Source organism: Hibiscus syriacus, unplaced genomic scaffold (assembly GCF_006381635.1).
Source record: "Hibiscus syriacus cultivar Baekdansim isolate YM2019G1 unplaced genomic scaffold, ASM638163v2 tig00112289_pilon, whole genome shotgun sequence".
Taxonomy (NCBI): Eukaryota; Viridiplantae; Streptophyta; class Magnoliopsida; order Malvales; family Malvaceae; genus Hibiscus; species Hibiscus syriacus.
This window is the reverse complement of record NW_024063295.1, coordinates 1274763-1296981: the sequence shown is the minus strand read 5'-3', so window position 1 is coordinate 1296981 and position 22219 is coordinate 1274763. Positions and strand designations below refer to the sequence as shown.

General features: G+C 37.8%; 1 protein-coding gene and 1 pseudogene across 1 annotated transcript; both read left to right on the top strand.

Moving 5' to 3' along the window:
- The first annotated feature begins 933 nt into the window (after nt 1-933).
- Nucleotides 934-2657, top strand: LOC120177493 (annotated as a pseudogene).
- A 927-nt stretch (nt 2658-3584) lies between these two features.
- On the top strand, nt 3585-5706 carry LOC120177503 (pentatricopeptide repeat-containing protein At2g22410, mitochondrial-like). Its single transcript, XM_039183631.1, is given in 2 exon segments — nt 3585-4810; nt 4813-5706. Coding segments are annotated over 2 exon segments (2064 nt in total). The 5' UTR covers nt 3585-3600; the 3' UTR covers nt 5667-5706.
- The last annotated feature ends 16513 nt before the right edge of the window (nt 5707-22219 follow it).

Sequence of the window (22219 nt, the reverse complement as noted above, 5' to 3'; positions counted from 1 at the left end):
TTAAATATATTTCTATGTAGATAAACTAAATAAATTAGCTTATAATATATATATAATTAATCAATGAAATTCGAAATATATAATTTTTTTAATTTGGAATAAATAAAGAAAATAGTGAAATTTGTGCAAATCGAAACATGTTACGGTGCGAAATCATTTAGAAAACTAAACCGAATATGTATTTTGAACTAATTTACAAAGAATATTCGAAGAAATAAAAGTTAGGATTTTAAAAAATACCTTAAATCACGATTTGAGAAGTAAATGGGAGAATGTAGCTCGATTTTAATGAAATGCAGGCAACAAACGTGAAAATCGACCCAAAAATATCCAAAAATGACAAAAAAAAAAAAACGACGGTAATTTAAGGAAGGGATGAGAGGTTTTTCGAATGGGTGTTTAGGGTTGGAAACAAACGAAGAATTTAATAGGGGGTTGGAAACAAACGAAAATGACAAAAAATCAACATGATTGATCTAAATTAGAAAGAAAAAATCATCTAAAATCCGATTTGAGAGATCGGATCTTCCAAATCGGACTAGTAGCTAGACTCTGCGTAAATGAAGCATATTGCAAAGCTCTATGGTATTGCCTGACTTCAGCTGCAAACTTAGCTTACTACGCTGATCATTAACTACAGGTAATCTACTTCTTTAATTCAATTACTAAAATCATTTTGTTCTAGTTTCTTAGCTTTCTCATTATTCTCCCTTTGATTGTCAAACAGTACGAGAGAAGTTATAAAGCTTCTCTTTTTGAATGCTGTTTAGTATTGTTATTGATTTTATGGGTTTTCTCTGAATTTTTGCTGTGATTAGGTTTGGGATTGTAAAGCTTTGAAGGATTCTTTGGATTTTGATATGATAACTGTTCATAAAAAATTGTTGGTCGAATCGGTTGTTTTCCCAGTTTCTCTATACCCTTTTTTTTAACTAGTAAGAAGAGTGGAGTTGCTAAAATTTACAACTGTTTAGGGTTTTTCTAATTGATCTGCATGAGAGAAACTTGATTTGACTAATTGAATCGGATCAGAGAAGCTAGGTTTCTGTTGTATTGAATATTCAACTAGCTGATAAATAATGGAAATTTGAGTTTGTTTTTCTGTGTTTTTTTGTGAAAGCAAACGGTAGATTGGGGGGGGGGGGAGTTGGATTTCGGACTAGATGGATAATTCAGATTTAAGAGGTGGGCTTTTATCGGGTCCGAGTCGAGGGCTGTTTGATATCGAGTCATCCATTCACAGAGATCAACAACCCCAGTTGGGTCAACCTTCCATGGTGCCACACAATCATATGTTCATGATGATTGGCCTTGAAAACTCGAACCATTCCATTGATTAATGGAGGCAAAAGGCTTGAACTGGAAAGGCTTTTCAACGGATGTAAGTAAAGGGAAGGGAGTTGGTCCCGTTATTGCTGTGACGGATGGAAGCATGAGTGAAGAAGATGAGCCAAGTTACAACGAAGATGGAAATGGTGAGAATTCCAGTGGGGGTAAATGCAAGAATGAATGGCCATGGAAGAGAACGAAATGGACAGATAATGTGGTTAGGCTTCTAATAGCTGTTGTTTCTTGTGTGGGAGATGATGGTACGATCGAGGGTGTGGAACGACTTAAACACAAAAGAAGGGTAAGTGGAAAACAGTATCAAAGATAATGATCTGTAAAGGTTCTCATGTTTCACCTCAACAATGTGAGGATAAATTCAATGACTTGAACAAGAGATATAAGAAATTGAATGATATTCTTGGGAGAGAAACTAGTTGTGTAGTCGAGAATCCTTCTGTAATGGACTCGATGCCTCACCTCTTGCGTAAGGCCAAGGAAGACGTCAAGAAGATTTTGAGCTCGAAACATTTATTTTACCAAGAAATGTGTGCTTACCATAATGGACAGAGTATACCCAATTGCCAGGATCTTGATATCCAGGGATGTATACTTCCTGAGAGATGCTTGAAAGACAATAACAGGTACGAGGAGGAAGAAGATGACAATGAGGATGATTATGAAATGGACAATGAAGATGATAATAATGCTATTTGTGGGGAAAGGATCCCTGAGCTCAATGAGAGGAAGAAAGCAAGTGTAGAGGAAGGTCATTACGGATCGCAATGTGCTGGCCATGACAGTTCAAGTTGGAGATGGAAGGATTTCAAGACTCTACAAGGTCATCATCGGTGCGAAAGGATTGGATCAAGAGGAGGATGCTGCAACTTCATGAGGAATGAGTGAAGTTACAGTCGGAAGCTTTTGAGCTTGAAAAACAACGATTTAAATGGCTGAGGTATTGCGATAAGAAAGATCGAGAACTACAGAGGTTAAGGCTGGAGAACGGAAGGATGTCAATCGAGAATCAACAGAGCGTATTGCAACTGAGGCAAAAAGAACTCGAAATAGGTTACAGGAGTTCTGATACATCTTTAGAACCCACTTCACACGGCATTGATAGACTGCAAGGCAAGGTTCAGATTGATACGTGCAACCATTAATAGCTCTTGTATCACATTTAAGTTTTGGAAGTAAGACTTGGCTAAGGCATACAAGGCAGACTTCCGCTCCCTCTTTAGCCATGTAAATCTAAAGAAGCATGCTAATTTTGTGAGGTAATCCACGCTGAGATGAAATTATAAATAAATGTATTTTTCTCACCTTTTCTATATACTAGCAAATGTAACTGTTCTATAGATTTATATAATTTTTGTTAAATTAAAAGTTATTGGGTAACCTATGTATTTAGTCACCTAACAATTCTCATTGTTCTGATTTAGCCAATCAACTATTTTCTTTTCAAAATCATCATTAAACTTACACTTTTGTTTCGTTTTGGTCACCTAACATTAAAAAATTAACGGTAATACTAATATGTCCCGTAAGGTAATATAATGTCATCATTTAAATAATAAAAAATGACATGCTACCTAAAATTAATATATTATTTATTATATTAGTATTTTATGATATATATATATATATATATATATATATATATATATATATATATATATATATATATATATGACACCCTCTTATTGGTATATTAGTAGTTCATTTAAATACGTGTCACCCTCTGATTGATGGAAAATAAATCAATTGAATTAAAATATATTTAATCCTTCAATGATGACACATGTCATGATACATGTCATGACACTTGTCATCAATGACACAAAGCATCATTTTATTTGAAGGTTAAATTTATTTTAATTTATTAAAAGTAAGACTAAATTTATAGAATATATAAATAACAGAGACAAAATATATAATTATGCTAAAAATTTTAACTAATACGTCATCATTGAGTTAAATTTCAAGGACATATAGTTTGAGTTAAATTTCAAGGACATATAGTTTGATTGAACCTTCTAAATGATTAGATGGTCTAATTGAAACAAATCTAAACATGGATAGTTAAAATAAAAAGGAAAATAGTTGAGTGATCATCCTTGTAGTTTACCCTTAAATAAAATTCTCGTTACATTACGTGGCATGCTGCATTAGATTTGTCGTCATCTTTGGAGCCATCGATTTCCGTCCGGCCTTTATTCAACTCATCATAAAACAACAAGCGAAGAAGTGAGCTACAACAGATGACCCTTCTCTATGTTATCATCAAATTTCAGATCTCTGCATTCAGTTTCTAAGCCACTCTTAAACCCTTCTCCCCTTTATTCATCTTGTTCCTCTCTTCACACGCGTTCGCTTCCTCCTTCCGAAGCAAAAAGCCCCCCCACCAACTGTAACAAAACATCCGCTTTGTTTCCCCATAACCCACTTCTCTCAATCCTACAGAAATCCAAATGTTTGCACCAACTAAAACAAATCCAATCCCAAATGACAATCAATGGCTTAATGTCGGATTGGTTCTTTTCCAGCCGCCTTATCGCTTTCTGCGCCTTGTCAGAACACAAAAACCTTGACCATTGCTTCAAAATTCTCTACAGTCTGCAAAACCCAAATATTTTTTCGTGGAATGTTACTATTAGAGGCTGTGCCGAGAGTGAAAACCCCATCGAAGCTGTTTTTGTTTATAAGCGGATGCTTAGGGATAATGGGTGTACTAGGCCGGATAATTATACTTACCCTTCTTTGATTAAAGTTTGCTCCTTTTTGATGTTGAAATATTTGGGGTTTGAGATTCTTGGCCATGTTCTGAAATTGGGTTTTGATGCAGATATGTATGTTCACAATGGGGTGATTCACTTTTTGGTGTTGTCTGGGGAATTGGAGTTTGCAGCTAAGGTGTTTGATGAAAGTTGTGTGAGAGATTTGGTTTCTTGGAATTCTTTGATTAATGGCTATGTTAGGAGTGGGAGAGCGAAGGAGGCAATAGGACTTTATAGGAAAATGCAAGAGGAGCGAGTCGAGCCTGATCAGGTGACGATGATTGGGATGGTTTCTTCATGTGCACAGTTGGGAAATTTGAAACTAGGGAGATATTTTCATAAGTATATTGAAGATCATGGATTGAATTTGACAGTTCCACTGTCTAATGCACTCATGGACATGTATATTAAGTGTGGGAGTCTTGAGAGAGCACAAAGGATATTCGATAACATGGAGAAGAAAACGATTGTTTCTTGTACTACAATGATCGTTGGATATACTAGATTTGGGCTTTTGGATGCTGCTAGGAAGCTTTTAGACGAGATGCCTGAGAAGGACGTTGTACCATGGAATGCGATAATCGGGGGTTACATTCAAGCCAAACGCAGTAAGGAGGCTTTGGCTTTGTTTCATGAAATGCAGGATGGCGGTATGGATCCGGATGAGGTTACCATGGTTCATTGTTTATCTGCATGCTCACAACTTGGGCCCTCGATATCGGAATTTGGATTCATCATTATATCGAAAAGCACAGATTTCATTTAAATGTTGTGTTGGGGACTGCTCTAATTGACATGTATGCTAAATCTGGGAACATCAAAAAGGCTCTTCAGGTTTTCCATGAAATGCCATCTAGGAATTCCTTGACTTGGACATCAATTATCGGAGGTTTGGCTCTTCACGGAAATGCAAGTGACGCCCTATCTTATTTCTCGGAGATGATTGAAGTCGGTTTGAGGCCAGATGAGGTTACCTTTCTCGGGGTTTTGTCAGCTTGTTGTCACGGTGGTTTGGTGGAAGAGGGTCGTACATGCTTCATCCAGATGACATCTAAGTTCAATCTGTCTCCTCAGCTTAAGCACTATTCGTGTATGGTGGACCTTCTCGGTAGGGCTGGGCTTTTGGATGAAGCCGAAGGGCTTATCAAGAGCATGACAATTGAGCCTGATGCCGTGGTGTGGGGAGCATTGTTCTTTGCATGTCGAATGCATGGAGATTTTCTAATGGGAGAAAGAGCTGCTTTAAAACTTCTGGAACTTGACCCTCATGATAGTGGCATTTATGTACTGCTTGCCAACATGTATGGGGATGCAAATATGTGGGAAGAAGCAAGAAAAGTTAGGAAGATGATGAGAGAAAGGGGAGTAGAGAAGACCCCTGGTTGTAGCTCAATCGAGGTCAATGGTACTGTTTTTGAGTTCATTGTTAGAGATAAGTCTCACCCTGAATCGGAACGGATATACGATTGCTTAATTCTGCTAACACGACAATCAGAGTTTTCCGAATTGATGTGTAGTCTTCCTAAATGTTACAACGACTTTGTCATAAGCTTTGGAACATGAAACCCCAAGGCCTGATTCCATGGAGATTAGGCCTGCTAAACCGAAGGTATATCAAAGACATTATTCAATTGTTATTCTGCTTTCCAAATGCCAATCCTTATTATTTTGGTTGGGGCAGCATTTCTTTCTTGGAATTGGTACCATTCGTTCGATCAATGTTTCCAATATTTGTTCATAATTCTGACGAAACCTCCTTGGGGATGACTTTTGAAGCATCGTTCGTTGAACCTACGACATTGGTTGGTATTATGTTTTCTAAGATTTTGTCAACGGTTTTTGAGGGTTTTTTTTGGGCCCAATACCCCAAGCAGATTAATTATTTAGGTATTAGGCCCACATGGACTTTATTTTGAAAACTACGGTATTTCTACGGTAAACACTGAACTCGTAGGTGACGAGTTCCTGAAGATATTATTTTCAAATTGTCCCCATGAAGTGGGTCTCATGTGGGTCATTATTTTATTATAATTTAAATGACTCATCACCTCGGCTTGACAAGTCTGTTTAAAAAATATTTTTTAAAATTACAAAAATAAAATAAAAAGTATAAATTAAAAAAAATTAAGTGGAACTCATCACGTCGAAATGACGAGTTTCTTCAAATTCAAAAAAATAGTCGTTGGTCAACGGCTATATGAGCAACGATCATGGCCAATAATCACTTGGAACTCGTCACCTCGAGGTGACAAGTTCGACTGAATAAAATTTAAAAAAATTAAAATTAAAAAAATACAAAGTAATTTAATAATTGAAAAAAAAATATTTACGAAGAAAATTTATTTATATTTCCTAAGTTTTTGACAATGTCGCGGAGTGGTCGAATGATAATGTCGCGAGGCTCGTCGAGTGCGCCGTGGTCATAAGCTTTGATCGTCATCATTGTCGTCATGGTCTTGTCGAGGAGGTGTACTTAACACACTTTTCGATCCACCTTCGAAATGCGATGATGCATTTATGACATTTGAAGCCATCATTACCGTAACTGCTTCAACTTGGCTTCTACTTTGTTGATCATATAGGATATGGTCCCACTCACCCGCAACCGCATATTCTGTCGAAGATGCTTAAGTGTATTTCCATGCATCCAATGAATCTCCAACCCAATTCGGTCGAGTCTCGGCTGAAGTATGAAATGGAGGATAGAAATCGAAACTAGCTTGAGATGCATAATAGTACACTTCAGTTGCATATGCTGAAGCAGAAGAAGAAGATTGCGATGTTTTCTTCTTGGACTTGGACTTGGCTCATGTGGTATGATGATGTTCCCATTCTTCCCTCTCTTTCGGTGTCGTGAGATATGATTTCCCATTTGCTTCGTAATTTCAAATATAGGGAGAATAATCGAAATCTAAGTCCAGCAGTGTAATGTTGAAACGCGGGGGACATCGACTTTTCGACCTGAGTGGAAAATTGTAGCCTTGCAAAGCTACCGGTACAGAAAGACCAAAATCATCGAGCCCCAATTGGTATTATAACACATAACGAAATCTTCCAAATATCGCAGATACTGAATGTGCACAAAATTACAGGATTTATCCGGCAATAATACCCCTCTGATCAGTTGGAGAAGATATGCTCGAGATGCGAAAATAACCTCCTCCTCGGTAGACTTGTTCATCACATGGAATTCCGATTCCAGCCATGTTATATGTACTCGAAAGCCGTCGATGACGTCAAATGGTGGCCATTTTCCCAAAACTTGGTAGACCAACGATGCGGGGTCGTACATGTTCTGACTCACCACGAGGGCTCCATTCATCGGAACACCGAGTTGGTAAACGACGTCTTCCAATGTAATCATCACTTCACCACTCGGAAGTGGAACGTGTATGTCTCGGGTCGTTAACGTTCGACCAAAGCCTCAATCAACGCCGAGTACAACTTGAAGCCACGCACAAATATGGCCGAAAATAGACCAGATTGATGTAGATATATCACAATTTGCTAATGCAACTCTCCGTATGTCATCTCGCGCTTTTTTAGATTTCGACAAAATATATGTTTTTTAATCTCTTTGGATTCAAGGTTTGGCGAGAAACCATGTAACATCCCAAGTATTGGGTCAGTGACCAAATGGTAAGAACTTCTAAATTCAGTGGTTGAATTAGAATAAAGTGATAAGTTTAGTTATTTATGGAGGAATTTGTGTTGGGTAATATAAGAAATATGGAATTATAACAAGGGCAAAATAGTAAATTATAGGGTAATGATATTTTAGGATATATTGGTGTAAAAGAGAGAGAATTGTCTAGAAACACTTCATTTCTTCTTCTTTACATGAGCTTCCTCTTCTATGGTAAGAAGTTGGATTTTGTAGTTTTACTTTAATTTTTGGTTTAGTAATGGAAGTTTAGATGGTATATAAGCTTAAGGAAAGCTTATATAGAATTAAAACAACAATATGAGTGTTTTAGAGATGGATTTGTAAAATGAGTTTTTAGGTGAATTGTTATTATGGTCTAGTTTTTGAAGTTTTAATTGGATATTTGACTTGTCAATAGTCTAATTAAAAGATGAGGAGTGATAGAATTGGGTAATAACATGTTTGAATGTTGAGTATGATTTGAAGATTCAAGTGTTTGAATGAGAATTTGGGATGTTTAAGAGTTATAAATGTGTACAAGTTGGTTTGAAGGTATAAAGGTGAGTTTATAAACTCAAAGAATGTGTTTAAGAGAGTTTTTGGGTGGATTTTAAGTGATTTTCGAGCTGAAAATGGCCATTATGGGCCTGATGTATCGGTACACTTAGGAGAAGTACCGATACATCATAAGTTGAATATGAGTGATTGTATGAGTGTGTATCAGTACACTGAGGAGTGTATCTATACCCTCAAAACATCGAGTGCTATTTGTGTATCGATACTGAGGAGTGTATCGATACACCTAAAACATCGAGTGCTATTTGTGTATCGGTACACTGAGGAATGTATCGATACCCCTAAGTATAAAATGAAAATTAGGGTTCTTGTATATCAAGTTATTACGATCCGATTTTATTGAGATGAGATTGATATTGATTCTAGATTGTTTGTGTAGTGGCTGAACACAAGTGAATTTCCAATCAGCTTGGCATTTCGAATATCGACTTGAAAAGATTTGGATTAGACTTTAGTGAGGCAAATGTGAGTGCAACTTCTCTTTTCGTAATAGAATTGAGGAAGGCTTGTGATCGCTTGTAAATGTCTACGCTAAGGCAAGCAAATCTGTGCAAGTATACACAATCGATTCAAGTAATATAGGGTAAGTGAGTATCGTCTCCACAGGGATTGGTCGAGAAATATATTTTCACCACAACTAGAACTAATGTCACAAACTAAGTCCTACTAAGTTGTCAACTTAAGAACTAATATTAATAAAACAAAGAAGTGATTTAATGAGTTCAGGAAAGTTTAGTCGAGGCAAAATAAATATGCAGAATAATAAAACAAAACAAGACAAGTGCTACTTTAAATATAATGCAAACAACCTCACATATTCAGACATATCACAGAGCACTGATGCTAAACTTTTGATTCGACAACAATTATTTCTAAGTTCAGAATGAATTATTATGACTTACTAAGCTGCCTGATAGGATTACTAGGTATTCTTAGAAAGTTGCTATGGAATTATTACTCAGCGTTAACTACAACCCTTGGTTTGTCAAACTGTTGTTGTAGCAATACCTCTCAGCGTAAACTATAGGCGTTGTCTATCTTACACTAGCGTCTATCCCTTTTAGTCGATTGAAACTCACTCCTTATCTCTAAGGTAACAAGTTAGAACTTCACCATCACAGATTCATTCCATTGCTCACGTGGATCTATCTTAATTCTCTCGAATCTAAGAATCACTATCTAGACAAAATGCTATCTCTCGATGCTCTTACAATGCCAAGACATGTTTTACCAAAACCCCATACGATCTCTCGATGCTCTTACAGTGTAAGGTAAAATATTTAAACAATGAGAAAAACAATCATAAGCAAACATAATTCATCATTCATAGAACATAAAAATATTGTTCAGGCAAAACAAAGTTTAACACCAAGTAAGACATTCATGGTGCTATCAAAGATCATCCAAAATTTAATGTTTAGTACAACCCTAAAAGATAAAGAGTTAAAACAAAGAAAGAACGACTCCCAAAATCGGGGGTTCTGTCGTGACGATTCTGATCAGCATTACGCCTGCCTTGGTGATCACCCTCTCTCGAGGCCTGATCACCGCTCTGCTAACGTCTGGTTATGGAGGACACCAGGAAAGGTCTGTGGGTAGACGATGAAGAAGCACTGCAGTTGCTTGCTCATGCCTTAGGTAAAGTTCTTCTCTCTTCTTCTTTCCCCTCCTCTTTTCTTTGGCGGCTACGGCTGGTTATTTATAAGGAAAAATCTCCTAGGTCTTTGCATGTTTTTTGGAGTTTCCTTAAATAACCGTTGTCAAATAAATGTCCAGACTTAAAAAGGAAAGACGGCTGCCAGAATAACTAAGGCTTGCTTGCACGTGAAGTAGGTTATCCAGCTGGCTTGTGACATAGGTGGTTTTGTCACACCTGCTTCAGACTTCCTCAGATAAACCTTGCCTCGACGAGATAAATCTGCTCCTCACGTTTTCATCTGTTCCGTTGGCCTTTGCAAATTTACGTTGTCACGACTGAAATGTTCTTCCTCTATAAGTTTCCTGTACAACACAATCCAAACAGTCCTTTCCCCTCACAACATCAGTCAAGCCAAATAAATCTTGCCTAAGCAAAATTTATCCACCACAAGCTAATATAACCTATATGCAACTAAAATGCTATGCATACTTTGTTTAGACGAGCAATAACTTAAGTGAAAAGACTAGAAATTAAGTCTTTTTACGGAGTTATCAGCTTGCGCTACGCCAACCTCAGTGTTTTCGATCGAAAACTATATATTTATTTTATGGTTTATTTAAATGTTTTATTCAATTTCCAATTGTATAAACTATATGTTATGAACTTTGAAAATGTGAATATGAGCTTCGAACCAGTGAATGTGAATATATTCTATGACATAGAAGCTATGTGAATAAGAAACACTTTGAATAAGGATTAAACCTAATGATATGATTAAAATCCCAATGTATATGTATGAGGATTAGAGGAATAGTTGGCATGCCAAGAGTCGAGGGTCTATGTGGTCCTTCAGGATAATTATGTGGTTCTCCGGGATAAATATGTGGCACTTCGGTGTAACCCTATGTGGTACTTCAGTGCAAACTATGTGGTCCCTCGGGACAATTATGTGGCACTTCGGTGCAAATTACGAGTTGTGGTGACAACATTAGTGCACAACCTCATAGTACTCAAATACCTAGATTTCTCAATAGTATACTTTGGGCAATTGGAACAAAGACATATACAACATAATTAATCATAATTATACTTTTGATAAGGAATTCAAGGAAGCTCTTTGAAAAACAGTTTTAATAAAACAAATAAGATTTCTGTCAGTAAGTTAGCACTATAGTATTGCCTCACTAAGTCATCGACTTAGCGTGTGTTCTCTCACGCATAGGTTTGAAAAAGGTTGAAGATTGATCTGGGATCGAGGATAGCATACGTTTTTGAAGATCAGATCCTTGCAAATTAAATGTAGGTTGTTGTTTATTTTGTAAACAGTTGGCATGTATTATATGTTTAATTTGAAATGCTCTGGTCGATTTTGAATATATATATATATATATATATATATATATATATATATATATTGTATTTTTTAAACTTTTACCTTTGAGGTTATCTATGTAAATTATTAAGATATTTGTGAAATGATTTCTGATTTAGAATGTTATTATTTTCTTTATTTTGTTTGGAACAATAAGTTTTAAAATTTTGCCTATTGGTAAATTTTCGTATGTTTGAAAAGTCAAATGTGGCACCTCAGACTCGTATCTGGGTCTGGTACGGGTCAGGGTGTTATATTTAATGATATCAGAGCTATGGTTTAAGTGATTTTAAGTTTGGAATGAAGTCGTTTTCAGTTTTAAAAAGAGTATATTGCCAATTTTTAATAAATTTTCTGATCTGATAAGGGAATCGATATGCTATCTTCGCTAATACCTTTAGTAATTTGATCTTAATAGATGTCAAATTTTGAGGGCTCCCGATGTGATAGGATGGAGGAGAGTAGTAACTCCCTGCCCCTAGTAGACAGAGTAAGAAGCAGGCACAACCTGGAGTGCCTGTTCAAGATCAGGGGACATTCTTCCAGACGTTGGACGTTATTCTGATACGTTTCCAACCGCATGTCTCTTCATCCCCTAAGATGAATATCCCCAAAGAATTGAGAAGTTTAGGAGCGCCAAAATTTAGGGGAAAAACAGAAGAAGGTCCAGTTGCTGCCGATATGTGGCTTCATGACTTGAAGGTTAAGTTAGAGAATCTCCATTTCTTGAACTGGAGAAATTGGATGGTGTTGTTTCATTATTAAGGGGTCAAGCCAGAATTTGGTGGTCAAATGTGACGATGCGAGCTTCAAGGGATCTGGTAAATTAACCCTTCTTTCTGGAAGAGTTTAAGAACAAGTACATATGAGATCAGTTTATTTGGCAGATGAAGCAGGAATTCATAATCTAAAGTAGGGGAATCGCACGGTGTATGAGTTTGAGTTCGAATTCAACAAGTTGAGTAGATTTGTTGTCGAGTTAGTTTCTACAGAGAATGATTCTTGTGATTGGTTTGTGGAGGGTTTACGACCCCAATTGAAAGAGCTGATGTTAGCACTTAATCTCTCTTTTTTCCAAGAGGTTATGAACCAAGCTAAAGCCTTGGAGTGAGCTCAAAATGAAAGGTTTGTGGAGTAGCGGATGCAATGGAATAAAAGATCTGGTGCATCATCCTGTTCTTCTCAATCGAAGAAGAGTACAGGTTCAAGTTCTCGACCTCAGACCATAGCAAAATCCGCAGCATCCTCGGGTAGAGGATCAAATCTGGGAAGAGCAAGACAAGCTTATTCAGTGGAATCCGGAGTGGACAAGCCGAAACAGTGTCAGTTCTGTGGAAAAAACCATGGTGGAGTGTGTTGAAGGGTCTCTGTAGTTTGTTTTAAATGTGGTGAGGCATGGCATTTTATTCAAGACTGCCCAATGATGACTGTAGAGCCTGCTCAGACAGAAAGATCTATGGTTGCGCCAGTGAGAGAAAGAGGTCGAGGAAAATGAATAAATCAATCCGAGTCTACTGCTCAATCTGAAGTGCGTTCTACAGCTCGGGTTTACAATTTGAAGACCAATAAAGGTTGTGATGACCCGGAAGTCATTGCAGGTACTTTTCAGATAGTGGTAAATCTATCTTAGTTTTGATTGATTCGGGCTCAAATTATTCCTATGCTAGTAGTAAATTGGTTAAAGAATTAAGTCTTTCGTTAGAGCCTATTCGTAGTGAGATGATTGTGACGAATCCATTAGGAAATAGTGCTCGAGTGAGACAAGTTTGTAAAGGGTGTCCTATAAGAATTCAGGAATTGAATTCCCTGCTAATCTAATGGAATTACCCTTTGATGAATTTGAAGTTATTCTAGGATGGACTGACTTTATCATTATAATGCCAACTTAGATTGTCGACTGAAGCGAGTGCAATTAATAAGTTGGAGGGATTGAAAGATAGTGTGGTCAGTAATGTCAGCTCAGAAGTTGATACGACAAGGAGGTCAGGCGTATATTGCTAATGTAATCGATAAAAGAGCTATAGGAAGTAAGGTTGAAGATATTCCGACAGTCAGAGAATTTCTAGACGTGTTTCTGGATGATTTACTGGGATTACCTCCAGATAGGGAGCTTGAGTTTCAAATTAAAGTAATATCAGGATCAACACACATTTCGATGGTACTTATATGATGGCTCCGAGAGAGTTGAAAGAGTTAAAAGCTCAGTTGGAGTACTGATAACTTCGTAAAAAGACTTAATTCCTAGTCTTTTCACTGAAGTTATTGCTCGTCTAGAAAAAGTATGCACTGTATTTTTAGTTTCATTTAGTTTCATATAGGTTATATTAGATTGTGGTGGATAAGTTTTGCTTAGCCAAGATTTATTTGGTTTGACTGATGCTGCTGAAGAGAAAGGGTTGTTTGGGTTATGTTTGTGCAGGAATCCTACAGAGGAAGAACAATTCAGTCGTGACAATGTAAAAGTGTAGAGGCCAACAGAACAGATGAGAACGCGAGGAACAGATTTATCTCGCCAAGGCAAGATTTATTTAAGGAAGTCTTAAGCAAGTGTGGCTAAACCGCCTATGTCACACGCCAGCTGGATGACATACTTCACGTGCAAGCAAGCCTCAATTATTCAGACAGCCGCCAGCAACCTTTCCTTTTTAAGTCCGGGCAATTAATAACGGCTATTTAAGGAAACTCTAAAAGTATACAAAGACTTAAGAGGTATTTCCTTATAAATAACCAGTCGTAGCCGCCAAAGAGGGAGGCATGGAAGAAGAGAGAAGAGCTTGGCCTAAGGCGTGAGCAAACAACTGCAGTGCTTTCCCACCAACTACCCACTAACCTTCCTTGGTGTTCTCTATAGCTAGACGATAGCAGAGTGGTGATCAGGCCTCGAGAGAGGGTGATCACCAAGGCAGGCGCGGTGCTGATCAGTATTGTCGCGACAGAGCCCCTGGTTTTTGGAGTCGTTCTTTCTTTGTTTTTAACTCTTTATCTATTTGGGGTTATATTTAATATTGAATCTTGGATGATCTTTGATAGCACCATGAATGCTTTACTTTGTGTTAAACTTTGTTTTTCCTGAACAATATTTTTATATTTATGAATGATGAAGTATGTTTCGCTTATGACTGTTTTGTTCATAGTTTAAATATTTTACCTTAACACTGTAAGAGCATCGAGAGATAGCCTTGGGTTTTGGTAAAACATGTCTTGGCATTGTAAGAGCATCGAGAGATAGCCTTTTGTCTAGATAAGTGATTCTTAAATTTGAGAGAATTAAGATAGATCAACGTGAGCAATGGAATGAATCCAGGATGAAGTTCTAACTTGTCTGCCTTAGAGATAAGGAGTGAGCTTCAAACGACTAAAAGGGATAGATGCTAGAGTAGGAGAGACTACGTCTATAGTTAACGCCAAGAGGTATTGTTGTAGCAACCGTCTAAGAATACATAGTAATCCTGTCGAGCATATTTAATGAGTCATAATAAGTCATTCTAAATTGATAATATTTGTTGTCAAGATAATGATTTAACATAAGTGCTCTGTGATACGTTTGAATATGTGAGGTTGTTTGCATTATATTTAAACCATCACTTGTTTTATTAGTCAGCATATTAATTTTGCCTCAACCAAACCTTTCTGAAATTATTGAATCATTTTCTTAGTTCATTAATATTAGTTATTAGGATAATACTTAGTAGGACTTAGCTTGTGACATTAGTTCTAGTTGTGGTGAAAATATATTTCTAATTCAATCCCTGTGGAGACGATACTCACTCACTACTATATTGCTTGCATGGATTGTGTATACTTGCACATATTTGCTTGCCTTAGCATATACATTTACAAGCAATCAAGTTTTTGGCGCCGTTGCCGGGATTGACAACTGTCGATATTTTTAGCCATATCAAGTTCTCTTTGTCACATTATATTAGTCTAACGTAGTTTACTATTTTCTTTTGTAGGTTTTAATTATTACATGACCTTGAGATCTTCTGGTAATCCTTTGGAACTATTCGATCCTAAATTGAGCAATCACTCAAACAAAGGTTGTTTGCCCAACGAACCAGAGAACAATCAAATCAATTTCAAATGCAACACAACATGGGGGATTTAGGAGATCCAGATGCATTAATTAATCTTCAAGTTGTAAGACCAAGAGTGATACGAGATCATTTGAACCCTATTCTCGATGACCTCAATCCAGGCATAGTGGCACCTGAGATCCAAACCACTCACTTTCGAACTCAAACCGGTGATGTTTAACATGTTAAACTTTATCAGACAATTTAGTGGTTCACATAATGAAGATGCGAGACAACATGTTCGTGCTTTCCTTGAAGTATGTGACTCGTTTCGGCAACAAGGAGTACATGAGGATGTGCTAAAACTAAAGCTTTTTCCTTACTCCCTATGCGATAGAGCAAGAGCATGGCTCAGCGGAGTTCCTTCCGGCTCAATGGAGTCATGGGCATACTTATTCAAGAGTTTCCTACTACGATACAATCCACCCAATATGAGCACTCATCTTCGCAATGACATTGCTAGTTTTTGCCAAGGAGATGATGAATCAATGTACAAATGCTGGGAAGTCTACTTCACAAATGTGTTAACCATGGATTTCACAATTGGATGCAAGTGGTAATGTTTTACAATGGAGTCAACGCACCAACTCGAATGATGCTAGATGCCTCAGCGAATGACACCTTACTAGACAAATCACCTGAGAAAGCTTTTGACATCCTCGATAGGATAGCAAATAACGATTATCAATTTCCAAGTGCAAGATTGGGAACTGACAGAAAACATCATGAGCATATGAATTAGAAGGTAAAGATTCAATAGCAGCTCAACTTTCGGCCATAACCAATATGTTGAAAAATGTGCAATGTCCTAATGAGGTAAGAGAAGTCAAGGTGACCAATAATGTATGCCTATTTTGTCACGGCAATCATCATGGGAGTGAATGTCCTGAAAACCATGAGTCAACTAATTTTGTAGGTAACTACAATCGGAACAATAATAACCCCTATTCGAGTATATACAATTCTGGTTGGAGACAACACCCAAATTTTTCATGGAGTAATCAAGGGAACAGTAACAATCAAGCCGCAAACTACAGGCCACAACAAAATAATTCTGACCATCAACATTTTTAGAATTAGCATCATCAGCAGCCTTGGAAGAATAATAAAGCTATAACTTCTTTCTCTAACACCAATTCGAATACTAATTCTTTGGAGTTATCATTGCAGGAATTCATGGCCTTGACAAAATATTTCATGGCTTCCACAAAGACCTTGATGCACGAACACTCTACAACAATTAAAAATCAAGGAAATTTGCTATAAAGCTAAGCAACGCTTTTGCAAAGCCATAATTCATCTCTCAGAGCGTTGGAGAATCAAGTGGGACAAATTGCTACGACATTACATTCTCTCCCACATGCTCCCTAGTGATACTGAAGTCACTAAGCATCTTGGGAAAGAGAAATGCAATGTACTTATGCTAAGGAGTGGAAAATAAGTCAACCAAGATGACAAGTTTGGGGGAGAACACCTGAAAAATCCTTGCCAAGGCATAACACAACTGGATGATCAATCTGAGAATGTTGAATGAGAAGAAGTGCCTGAAGAGAAGGAAAGAAGTGAAGGCTCTGAAGAGCATCGACCGGATAACAAAAAAATCATGGTCAAGGCCAGCGATTACTCAGCACCATCAGCAGTCGATGTGAGACCTCCACCACCATTCCCTCAACGGTTGAAGAAGCATGATGATGAAATCCAGTTCAAGAAATTTGTTAATGTTTTAGATCAATTGTGTATTAATGTGCCCTTACTTGAAGCCATCGAGCAAATGCTTTCTTATGCCAAGTATCTTAAGGAAATTGTTACAAAGAAAAGGAAGGTAGAACGTGTCACCACGACAACAGAAATCTGTTCAACAGTAAGCAAACTCCCACTAAAACAAAAAAACCCTGGCAGTTTTATAATACCATGTTCCATTGGTAATGACTTCATAGGATGAGCTCTTATTGATTTGGGATCAAGTGTAAACTTGATACCAAAGTCCATATTTATGAAGCTAGACGGGTATCATTCCCAGCCCACCTCGGTCATCCTACAGTTGACTGATTGGTCTTATGTGCGACCTGACGGCAGAATAAAGACGTAATAGTTAAGGTGGATAAATTCGTATTTCCAGTAGATTTCTCATCCTGGATTGTGAACCAATGAAAATGCACCAATCATTCTAGGACGCCCCTTATTAGCCACCGGGAGAATCCTCATATATTGTGAAAAAGGAGAATTCACCATGAGAGTATGCGAGAAAAGCTTCACTATCAACGTATTCAACTCCATGAAATACGTGGACAATTCAGAGGAATGCCAATGCATTAATAAGATTAAAGAAAAGGCAATCCTTGGACGAGGGGAAGCCCTAAGGCTTGATGAATACAATATATTGTACCATGAACCTACAATCGAGATACATAAAGCAGAAAACTTGGCCCAGATGAACTATTTTCAGAATACGATCCTAAAAATCATGGCCTCGACACAGAAAACTGAGCAATGAACACCCTGAAAACAATACCAATGCAAGATACGAGGAAAGACAAGGGACTAATCGAGACTTCTTCATAACAGATCAGGTATGGAATTTGAACCCTTAGATTATGATGAAGTTAAATATCATGAGTCATCTTCACAATATGCACCGAAGTTGGAACTTAAAACTTTGTCATCACATTTGAAATACTTATCTAGGAGTTGATGAAACCCTACCAGTGATAATTTCTGCCAACTTAACCTCCAAACAGGAGAATAGTTTATTGAATGTCTTGTCACAGCACAGGAAAGCTATAGGATGAACGATGTCAGAATTGAAAGGAATCAGTCCGACCATATGCATGCACAAAATCAACCTTGAAGATAGCCATAGCACTTCGATAGAACCCCAAAGACGGCTCAACCCGATCATAAAGAAGGTAGTCATGAAGGAAATTATAAAATGGATGGATGCAGGAGAAATTTATCCTATATCCGATAGTTCATGGGTCAGCCCAATACAATGCGTAGCAAAGAAAGGTGGTGTGACCGTGGTTAAAAGCGAGCATGACGAGCTACTCACCATAAGAACAGTCACGGGATGACGCATATGCATGGATTATAGGAAGCATAACAAAGCCACAAAGAAGGATCATTTTCCCCTCCTTTTTATCGACCAAATACTAGATAGACTAGAGGGAAAAGCATTTTACTACTTCCTCGATGGATACTCGGGTATAACCAAATTTCCATAGCACCGGAGGACCAAGAAAAAATAACTTTCACGTGCCCATATGGTACTTACACATTTACACGAATTCCGTTTGGACTGTGTAACGCTCCAGCTACATTCCAAAGATGCATGATGATAATCTTTTCGAATATTGTGGAAGAGTGCATGGAAATATTTATGGATGACTTCTCCATCTCGGGTAATGATTTTGACTGATGTCTCGACAATCTATCCAAGCTGTTGAAACGCTGTGAAGAAGCCAACCTAGTACTGAACTGGGAAAAATGCCATTTTATGGTGACTGAAGGAATAGTGTTGGGTCACAAAATTTTATGCCATGGCATCGAAGTTGACAAAGCCAAGGTGGATGCAATTGCAAATCTTCCACCACCTACTAATGTGCGAGGTGTACGTAGTTTCCTTGGACATGCAGGCTTCTACAGGCGGTTCATAAAAGACTTTTCAAAAATTTCTAAACCCTTATGTTTTTGCTTCAACAAAATCATCCATTTGAATTTACTAATAATTGTTTGAATACTTTCACAGATTTGAAGAAAAATCTTTCGGAAGCACCAATTGTTATCCCACTAGACTGGAACGAACTATTTGAGCTCATGTGCGACGCTAGTGACTATGCAGTCGGAGTAGTGCCTGGGCAACAAAAAGTAAAATTTTTCACGTCATATACTATGCGAGCCGAACTCTTAAGGATGCACAAGTGAACTATGCCACCACTGAAAAAGAACTCTTAGCAGTAGTATTTGCATTCGATAAGTTTAGGACATATCTAATAGTCACTAAGGTAATTATGCACACAGATCACTCTACCACTAAATATCTTATTAATAAGATGCAAAGCCTAGACTAATTCGGTGGATATTCTACTACAAGAATTTAATTTAGAGATCAAGGATGGAAAAGGTATAGAAAATCAAGTGGCAGACCATTTGTCTAGGCTAGATAACAAACCTGATGGTCTTGACATCATAGAAATTAAAAGGATTTCCCATACAAGAAAATATTATTTGTCACGGTTGCACCATGGTATGCTGACATTGTTAACTTTCTTGTTAGTGGTCATTTTCCTCCTGATTTATCTAGCCAGGGCAGAAAGAAGTTCCGACATGAGGTGCAACATTACTACTGGGATGAACCGTTTCTATTCAAACAATGTGGAGACCAAATAATCCGAAGATACATTTCAGAAGAAGAACATCAAGATATCCTACACCAATGCCACTCGTCACCATATGGAGGGCATTTTGGTGGAATGAGAACAACATCAAAAGTGCTTCAGTCTGGATTTTATTGGCCAACCCTGTTCAAAGATGCGCATGAATTCTACAAGTCATGTGATAGATGTCAAGAATAGGAAACATCTTGAAACGGCATAAGATGCCATGGAAAAATATTCTGGAAATCAAACTTTTCGACGTATGGGGAATAGATTTCATAGGACCTTTCCCATCATCATTCAGAGATTTGTATATTCTCCTGGCAGTGAATTATGTATCAAAATGGGTGGAAGCCATCGCAACACCTAAAAACGATTCCAAGACGATGCTAAAGTTTTTGCAAAAATCATATTCACCCGCTTTGGAATACCACGAGCTATAATTAACGACGAAGGCACACATTTTGACAACAGATTGATTGCCAAGGCACTAAAATAATATAGAGTATGACATATGATTGCTATAATGTATCACCCTCAAACGAATGGACAAGCTGAAGTGTCTAACCGGAGATTAAGCAGCTCCTTAAAAAAGTGGTCAACCCGAATCGAAAAGACTGGTCGCCAAAGCTAGATGAAACACTATGGGCTTATCGCACAACATTCAAGACACCATTGGGAATGTCCCCGTTCAAGCTGGTCTATAGAAAGGAATGTCATCTACCGGTTGAACTTGAACATAAAGCCTACTGGGCCATCAAAAAGATAAACATGGATGCTCAGCTTGCTGGAGAAAGAAGACTCTTGGAGCTGAAGGAGATGGATAAATTTAGAGCACATGCATACGAGAATGTCTACCTTTAAAAGGAGAAAACAAAACGATGGCATGACAGAAAAATATTACCTAGACAATTTTATATTGGACAACAAATACTGCTCTACAATTCACGCTATAAGTTATTCCCAAGCAAGCTGAAATCAAGATGGTCAAGACCATTTATCGTTCACCAAGTCTATGACAATGGAGCAATTGAAATTCGAAACCAAAACGATGGTTTCATCTTCAAGGTGAACTGGAAGAGACTCAAAGAGTACAAAAGAGCCCCAATCATGAACAACAAACCGACATCATTGGCACATGATGCCCAAGAATTTGCTTTACTTAATTGAGCAAATATTTGTTGCCTAGGTAACGAAAATATGAATTTTATACATAAATAAGTTAAGTTATTTTATGCATTAATATGTTTTATTTTATTATTTTCTTCTTTCTTATTGTAGGCAAGCAAAGAACACGTGGCAGCATGGGGAGTTGAAGCATTCATGAAGAAAAAGACCTAGGGTATACGGTTTTGGCGGTAGAATAAAGAGCGGAAGAAACCTTTTCTCCCCCTTTACGTCCAATCAAATATTTTTCATTTAATGAGAAATCTTTTCCCCACCATGAAAGGACTGAATTTCCCCGAAACCACCCATCACTTTCCCAAGAAAAACTACTCAACCTCTTCTTCTTCATCGTGTTTCCCTCTCTCTCTACAAACAAGAAAATCTTTTCTTCTCTCAACAATACCTCCCCATCGCCACCACAAAAGTCAGCCAAGTATAATGGTGAGAACAAGGAAAGCCCCAGCCCCAACACAAAGTTTCGAACGTTTCCAAACAGCCGAAGCAGAAGCACGCTTCAAGACCTTCTAGAAACGCCAAGTATATTTGGAAAATGTATTCGTTTTCCAGTCGAGGAAGAGGAGTCGTTTGAACCAGAGGTGATGGACGTGATAAAGAAGCGCAACTGGAGAAGTTTGCTTGCAATCCTAAAGCTGTAGCACCGACGATGGTACGAGAATTCTATGTCCATCTCGAGGACCCGTCTAGCCATACAGTTTACGTTCGAGGAAAGCTCATACGATTTTCCCTTTCTGCACTCAACCGATATTTTAAGCTGGGAAAAGTTGAAGAGTAACACAAGAGATTTATGGCAGAGGCCGATCAAGAAACATACAGTGGCTTACTGTAGGATCTTTGCTTTGGGTGGTCCAAGTTCAAGGGATTGCCTCAACTAGTAAAAGAGTTGATCATCGAGCACTGAAACCGTACGTGAAACTGTGGAACTACTTTCTCAAAGGCAAGCTGATGCCAACATCTCACAACACCACTGTCCTCGAGAAGAGATTGATGCTCCTACACTCGATCATTTACGGGAGGAAGATTGACGTTGGAGAACTCATTTTTGAGCAGATCTATGACTGTGCCAAGAGAAACCGGGGTAACCTTTTGTTTCCCAACTTGATAACCGCATTATGCAAGAAGAAGAAGGTTTCTGAGGATCACTTTAATGATTAAATTAAACCAAAGGAGGGCATCACAAAGAAAAAGGTCCCCGAGTTGATGAGTTTCAATGACGACAACCCAAAGAAAAGTTTGGAGCGAGGAGCAA